The following is a 7,901-nucleotide window of genomic DNA, read 5'->3' as shown; positions in this document are numbered from 1 at the left end:
GCTCTGCTTCGGTGGCCCTGGGTTCGCAGGTTCAGATCCCCGGCGCAGACCTATGCACTGTTTACCAAGCCATGCTGTGGCAGCATCCCATATAAAGTAGAGGAAGATGGGCACAGATGTTAGCCCAGGGCCAATCTTCCTTGGCAAAAAGAGGAGGATTGGCAACAGATGTTAGCTCAGGACTGATCTTCCTCACAAAAAAAAAAAATATTCTGAGCCCTGTTTTCTGGACTGGCTATTCTAGATCTGACTATTAAAGGATGGACATACTTTTCATTATCTTTTGTGACACACACATCAACCTCAGGGCCATTCGGTCCGGAAGTTTTAAAAAATAGAACTGTTACAGCAAGAACCTGGCGGGAAGGGGGTCCCATATATCAGGCAGTGCAGTCCAGAAAGGAGGGAAAGAACTGGCCAGACCTGGGTCAAATTCAAAGCCAAGAAAACACAGGGTCAGCAGGAGTAGGAAGAGAGCAGGTGGCACGGAAAAGCAACCTGCGATCCACAATCAAGTAGTATTTGCTCTGGGTCTTGTTGACAACTTGTGGCTGCGTGTGGGCAGCCAGGAAGATCTGGAGGCCTGCAGGCAAATCCTTCCTGAGTCCCAGCCAGTGGCTGAAGTGCTGGACCCAGTGTCAGAGCCTGAAGATACCCCAATCATTCCCCCAAGAAGAAACATCAGACACTACTTCTAGACTTTATTATTTCAGCCCTGAAGCAAATTAAGCATCTAAGGCCTATAGGCCAGATGTAACTTACAGGGATTGTGTTGGGCAACACCTGTCCATCAGGTTGGAACCTGAGTTCCGTCCTGTAGAAAACCACTTCCTCATCGACAACTGAGTTTCAATTGAGTGACAGTCTTCACTTGCAACAAATAATTATTGTAAATTTCTAAATGCATCAGTGTCACTAGGGTGATGTCCCCAAGCCATCTGATATTTTTTTCTAGCTCTTTAGCTATGCATGTACAGTATTGCCATTATTTATTACACCTGGACTTGTGGATCATGAAGTGTATGTCTGGAATTGGGTGTGAGTTCACTCATTAGATTTAATGCCAGGGAACAATGCCTTTGCTTAACTTTTTATTCATCATGGCACAAGATAGAACTTTAAGAAACACCACTGAAAATGTCATCGCCAACATGAAAATTAAGAGTAGCATGTTTTATAAAAAAATTCTTTTTCTATAATACACATTCCCTTATGAAGTGAAAAAAATCTCATAAAATACTGAAGCGAATTGCCACCTGCTGGTCAAAAATGGTTTTGTAGTTGTTGAAAAAACGACTGAAGTATGGTAGGAGCATCTTACAATACACAAAAAATTACCAAAGAAGACATTTCCTCACCCTTTGGCATGATGTAAATACAAAGCTGTGGCTTTTTTCCAAATATGATTTACTTTACAAAGAATTATGTATAATTTGGTTAATACTGATTATGGGGCAAAAGGAAAAACCATGTTCTGTAATTTGAATACTCTATTTAGATTTTTAAACACTTTATAGTTGGATTCCAGTTTGTAGTTTTGAAAAATACATAGAAATTATACATTATAAATATATATTATATATGGTCTATATAAAATTGAATTTGACCTAAAATGGGAAGGACAACTTCTTAATTATTCTTTCTTTTTTAGGCACGGCCTTTCTCTTGTTCGATTAACTGAATCCTTTCTAAACAGATTCTAAAAATATATTCCATAATGTATCAAATTTAATATTTTCCTTAAAACACATTCAATATGAAAAAGCATTCAGTGACTATATTTTTTTGTATCCCACTACTATATAAAAATATGGCTTCTCATATTCTGTTTTATTTTGTTTTGTTAGTGTTTTTCTTAGGCATTGAAGGAAGGGCTGTCCCCAGTTAAAAAGCTATGCCAAAAAGCACAGAAACCCGCTTGTGCATATTCTAGAACATTCTATAGAATCTCATTGCTTAGTATAGTGAAGTGATTAAAAAAATTGTTCCTTCTGTTTTCTGTGAATATATCATATATGATTATCATACATAATCTGTTACAGAATACACAATAGTCAAAACTGAAGACATATAAATACAATTAAGCTATACCAAAGCAAGAGTTTTATCTTATACAGAGCCAATGTGAGTACTTTTTAGATCGGATATTGCCATCCGTTTATGTTTTTTTTTTCCTAAGGCTGGCTACACAATAGAACGTTATAAATGGCGAAGGTACTAGTTAGTGCTCTATATTTTTAAGTGAACTGAGTTTCTCTTGTGTTATTTTTTAAAAGTGTAAAATAAAAAATAAGTAAGTGTCCAATTGTTCAACAACAACTTTTTTCCCTACTGAGTGGAAGAAGGCTGTTTGGGATGTGAGGGCTCAAGCTCGGGTGGGCTCATACCAGTGTTTCCGGGAGGGCATCGGGGTTGTCGGTCGATAAGAGCTCCCAGATTTGCCACCGCTCTGTCTGCCAGTCGAGCCAGTTGGGTTCACCCAAGGTCTTACTGTTTTGATCGCTGGTGGGACTGGAGTAGGCGCTGCTCAGTTTTTGCTGGGCGGCCTGATGTTCTTGCTCGGCTATTTGGCTTCCCTCTTCCAAAGCTGTTCCAGAGCCTTCTTCTGGCCTCTGAGGCCTCCACAATGGTGGCTCTGTGGGCTGGTGAGCCGATGCTAAAGCTTGCTTCCCTGGACCAGGATAAGGAGGAGGAGGCCTCTTGTCATGCCTCGCACTCTCTCGAGGTCTCTGGTGCAAAGGCTTGGCTCGGCTCTGAGGCCAGGCCACATCCAGCTGGCTCTCGGTGAGGTCTTCGGCACTGCTCAGAGTCAAATACTGCTCTGACCTTGGCGTGGCCAGCTTGGCTCTCCTGCTGCCACCCTGGATGTGGGGCGTGCTGCAGACGCGGGACACAGGAGGGTGGGCCCTGTGCTCCACGATGGTGGCTGTGGTCTGAGTCCTCCGAATGACCTGTGTACCACTGTCCAGTTCTGTGGGGCTCCCTTGCCACCGAGGCCGATCTGGGGACAGGTTCCCTTGAGAAAGGGAGCATGGTCCCGGTCGTAGGGAGCTGCTTTCAAAAATGTCTCCATAGGAACCTGGGAGCCAGAGAGAAGGGCAAGAAATGGAATTAGTTTGTAGAATCCCTGTTGATGTCTTGTTATTTCCTTCCCACTGCCAACTTCAAAAATTGAAAAGACACAGGATATTCTCAGCTGCCGCTGCCTAAAGAAAAAAACTTCTTAGTAAAAGAAATGACAAACACTTTTTGATTATTGGCACAATTCACATAGCAGCTCCAAATACAGATGCCTAGACTCTGATAGGTTAGCTGTCAAACTAGATTAAATAGTCCTTGTCACTAATTTCTGTCTCAGGAAAGGCCCCTTCTACATGGCTATAAAAACTTTCCTGAATCTAGAAGGTGAAGGAAGCATTCCCTTCTTGTCCAGTACAGTTTACAATCCAGAGGAGATACAAATTATAATGTTTCATGTTTCTACCATGTCAATAAAAGCTGTAGGAATAAATGAATTGACTCTAAAATGGCCCATTTGATGGCAGAAGATAATGAAGACAGCAGTCACTGTGTATATTCTACCACCACCATTGTGCAAAGGACTGGCTCGTGGTTCACCAAATCTTCCCCTTCTCTTTCTGGATGACACTTCCCAGCCTCCCTTCAGTTAGGAGAGCCACATCAATGAGGTCCGGGCAATGAATGTGGAGAGATGTGATGTGAGCCATTTCTAGGCCTGGTCTGACAAAAACAAATGCATCCCTAGTCTTCTTTGCTCTCTCCCTTTGCTCAACCTCCAGCCTGAGAGGGAGAAACCCTGGAAGACTCCGAGTGCTCTGAGGATGGGGGAGCCCCCACCTAGATGGAACCTGGGCCTCTGAATGACCATGTGAAACAGAGCGCTCTCACCCTTCCTTACCCTGCACGATCCGCAGGGGATTGTGATGTGAGGGAGAAATCAACCTGTGATAGGTTAAGCTGCTGACTTTGAGGGGGTGTTTGTTACAGCAGTTAGCCTTCCCTAACTGATACAACTTTCTTCAGGAAAGTGAAGGGAGAGTGAAACAGTGCATTTCATAAGCAAATGAAGAGTTCTTGGGGTCTATCTCCCCAGACTGCTACTTTCCTATGGGTCTGCCCTGTCCTCTCACTTCTTAAAAAGTAGGCAGGGAAAGAGAATAAGATCATTTTGGAGGGGGGATGTGAGCATTTACACAGAGACAGATCAGACTTGAAACAGCAGAAGGAAAATGGAGCAGAACATCTTGGAATAGTTTATCCTTGGGAGAAAAGGCAGTAAAGCATTTCATAGGATACAATGAGACATGGTTAGATAATGGATCAGTACTGAAGTCAGCTGGATTAGAGGCCATTAATTAAAAATGCACTGATGCACCATGCTTTAAAAAATAATATGGGAGGTATTACAAAACAATGAGAAAGGGACACACACACATACACACACACATATATATATACATATACATCTGGAACAATGAAACAAAATAATTTACATACTTCATGCTATATAGCAACATATATTCCAGATGGATTAAAGAATTAAGGGTTTAAACAATGAAATACTATGGAAGAGAAAAGCGTTATAGATGACTGAATATCTGATACTTAAGTAAAGATTAATTTTGTGAAAGAATTCAGAAAAAGAGATAGTGATAGACTTAATTACATAAAACAAAAAATAAAAACTTCAGATGTCCAAAGCGGGGAAAAACGCAAGGGATAATATCAGCGGCAAACAATATGGACAAAGGGTTGACATCTTTATTATAGAAAGAGTTTATAAGAATCAATTTAAAACATTAGCATGCATAAATAGCCAATGACATAAACGATAATTCAATGGGTGAAATTCAGCTAATTAATAGAAAAACTGAAAAATAATGGTGAGAAAGAAATGCAAATGAAAATAATAAATACAACTTTGTTTTTTAAATTAGCAAAAATGCAAACCCAGTGATTTGCAGGACCAATGAGATAAAGCAACATGGACAGTACAGTGAAATGCTGTATTTTCCAGTAATATTTGACAAGCATGCAACATGATGATAGCAAGGCAAAAATTAAAGAAAATTAGTTTAAAAAGTAAATGAAATAAACAGTGTTTTAAAAATAATACTTTACCTGTCATTCCTGGGTCTTTGGGTCCACTTTTTAATGTTGAATGCCAAGTTCCCCAGATATTGAAAGGCTCCTCTGACATATCTAGGAAAAAGGGTACAAAAAGGTAGGTAACTCACAATAAATATTGAAGGGCAAGAATCAATAAAGAAATATTTTATAACATCTCTTCTATGCAAAGTACTATATTTCAGACTATGGTGAATACAAGACAGACTATGATGCAGAGCTGCCGTTCAGGAGACTTATTCCATTTGGGATTTACAAAAAGGCTCTTTCTATATCTGGTTGTGGTAGACAGAATAAGCGCCCTCCAAAGATGTCTATGTCATAATCCCCAGAACCTGTTAAGATGTTACATTCAAAAGGGACTTTGCAGAGGTGATTAAGTTATTGATTTTGAGATGAGGAGACTGAGTGGGCCTGAGGTAACCATAAGGATCCTTATAAGAGGGAGTCAGGAGAGAAGATGCTACATTGCTAGCTTTGAAGATGGACGAAGGAGCCATGAGCCAAAGAATGCGGGCAGCCTCTAGAAGCTGGACAAGGCAAGGAAACAGACTATTTCCTAGAGTCTCCAGAAGGGAACGCAGCCCTGTGGACCCATTTTAGACTTCTGACATCCAGAACCGTAAGATAATAAATTTGCGTGTTGTTTTAAACCACTAAGTTTGCGGTCATTTGTTATAGCAGTGATAGGAAATGAATACAATGGTTATGGGTGATGACAGCCTTCTAGGCTCCAAGGACATTAACATAGAGCGAGAGGAGCACTAGTTATAGTTTCTGTACTATCCTCAGGAATACTTGGCTATTGACATCAGCAGATTCATTCCTGCATGTATTCATTCATACATCCCCTTAGTCTATCTGTAAATATTTACAAGGTAAGCATTTTCACCATCTCATTTAATCCTCCTTATAATCCTGTGATGTGATTATAATGCCTATTTCTAGAAGCAAATGTCTACTGGGTGCTTCCCTGTGCTCAGCAGTTTATATGCATTCTCTCATTGAATCCCAAGGAGATGCACCTGAGTCCATACAGATGCGGCAAGTAGTGAAAACAGCAGGTAAGAAATGCCACAGGGTTACGTAGCAAATATTATCGAGCACTTACATGCCAAGTCCTGGGTTAAGGACTTTACACGGATTAGCTAACTAAACCCTATGAATTAATACTGCTATCTTCCTTAGTTTTCACAGGAGGAGGAAATGGGGCTCTGAAAATTTCAATCACTTGCTTAATATCCTGCAGGTCCAAAGCGGCAGAGCAGGTTATCAACTCTAAATCTAGCGTTCCTGTCATTGGATTCTAACAGTTTGCTTCTAGTTCCTTCAGGGTTAGTTCCAGGGAGAAAGTTACAGCTTAGACACGGTTGCTCAACCTTGGTAATACTGACTTTTGGGGCTGGATCATTCTCTCTGGTGAGGCTGTTCTGTGCACTGTGGGGTGTTGAGCAGCGTCCCTGGTGTCCACCCACTAGATGCCAGTAAGACCCCTCTCTAGTTGTGACAACCAAAAATGCCTCTAGACATTGTCACATGTCCCCTGAGGGGCAAAATTAAGAGCCACAGTGTTAAAGTTTGCTAAGATATTGAAGGGATGGAAAGAGATAATGTGTGCCTTAGTCTATCTGCTAATAAATGAGAGCTACTATGTGTCTTAGCCTACCTGCTAAAAACTGGGAAGCAAAGACACTGACCCTGGGAGGAGAGAATTAAGCTTTCCTGCTGTGAACTTGTCTAATAATATCTCTTTGAATCTGTATTTAGAAATCCAAATATGCCATGCCTTTCATAATAGCAAAATTGTCTTCAGATTGCTTTTTTGTTGTTGTTGCAGAGAATATTAAATATAGAAAATTTGTCACTAATTTAAAAGAGAAAAAATTAGAGATCATTTATATATATATCAGAAAGGGAATAGTTAAAAATCTACGATATATCAATTTAATGGGAATATATCATGGCCATGAAAAACGTTAGCAAAATGAACAATGCTTAATGATATGATTTTAAGTAAATAAGCTTAGTCCAAAAGTAGCTATACTATGAAAACAAATATATAAAATTATGTATGCACATGGACAAGGACTAGGAAAAATCAAATTTCACATTTTAAAAATAAATTTTATGCCTGGTGGGAACATAGATTACTGTTTTCATTGTAAATTTTTAAAGTTATTTTTTGACACGAATATTTGTAAAATAAAAATAAAGAGACATGATTTAAAAACACCAAAAAAAAAGAGAGAGCCTTTTTATAGTGGCTCTTTGGATTAAATTATAAATTGAAGATTAAATAGCAAGAATTTGTACTATGTCTTCCAATTATTACTTAGTGTCTTGCTAAGTCCTGGCTCTGAGGAATTACTCTGTGGAGGGAAAGAACAGAACCAAACATTCGGTGGTCAAATAAATTTGGGAAAAACTGAAAATCACACCCTCCTTCCTATTGTAGAAATTCATGGTGCCCATTAGCACTTCAAAGAGTTGGAGAAATTGTACAGTAGAGAAACCATTAGCTTGGTTAACCCAGCATTTCCGAAGTGTATTTGACCGCAAAGCCCTTATTTTGCCTAAAAATCTTAATCTCCAATGGAGGCCTCTTTGGAACATGATATCTCATGTAGATTCAGCTTATTAAGTAACAGCAATAATTGGGAGACTAGCAAATGTGCACCCAAATTCACTGACCAGGATACATGAAATTCCTCAGATGCTGGAGGGAAAAGAGTCAGCTGGGAGTACCAGTGGCT

The 7,901-nt window shown here is 39.8% G+C and overlaps 1 protein-coding gene across 2 annotated transcripts in view; it reads right to left on the bottom strand.

Moving 5' to 3' along the window:
- LOC101407706 (rho GTPase-activating protein 6) overlaps nt 1-7,901 on the bottom strand; it is a 251,028-nt gene continuing 243,127 nt past the window's right edge. For both annotated transcript variants that reach the window (XM_087426519.1, XM_014791102.2), the window contains 2 exons: nt 5,143-5,223; nt 1-3,079 (listed from right to left, as the gene is read on the bottom strand). In XM_087426519.1, coding sequence (XP_087282645.1) covers nt 2,382-3,079; nt 5,143-5,223 — 779 coding nt within the window. In that variant the 3' untranslated portion in view covers nt 1-2,381. The remainder of the gene's footprint in view (nt 3,080-5,142; nt 5,224-7,901) is intronic.

Source organism: Ceratotherium simum, chromosome X (assembly GCF_057802395.1).
Source record: "Ceratotherium simum simum isolate JZ-2026a chromosome X, ASM5780239v1, whole genome shotgun sequence".
Taxonomy (NCBI): Eukaryota; Metazoa; Chordata; class Mammalia; order Perissodactyla; family Rhinocerotidae; genus Ceratotherium; species Ceratotherium simum.
Note: the sequence above shows the minus strand (reverse complement) of the source record. Positions and strands in the feature narration are given on the sequence as shown.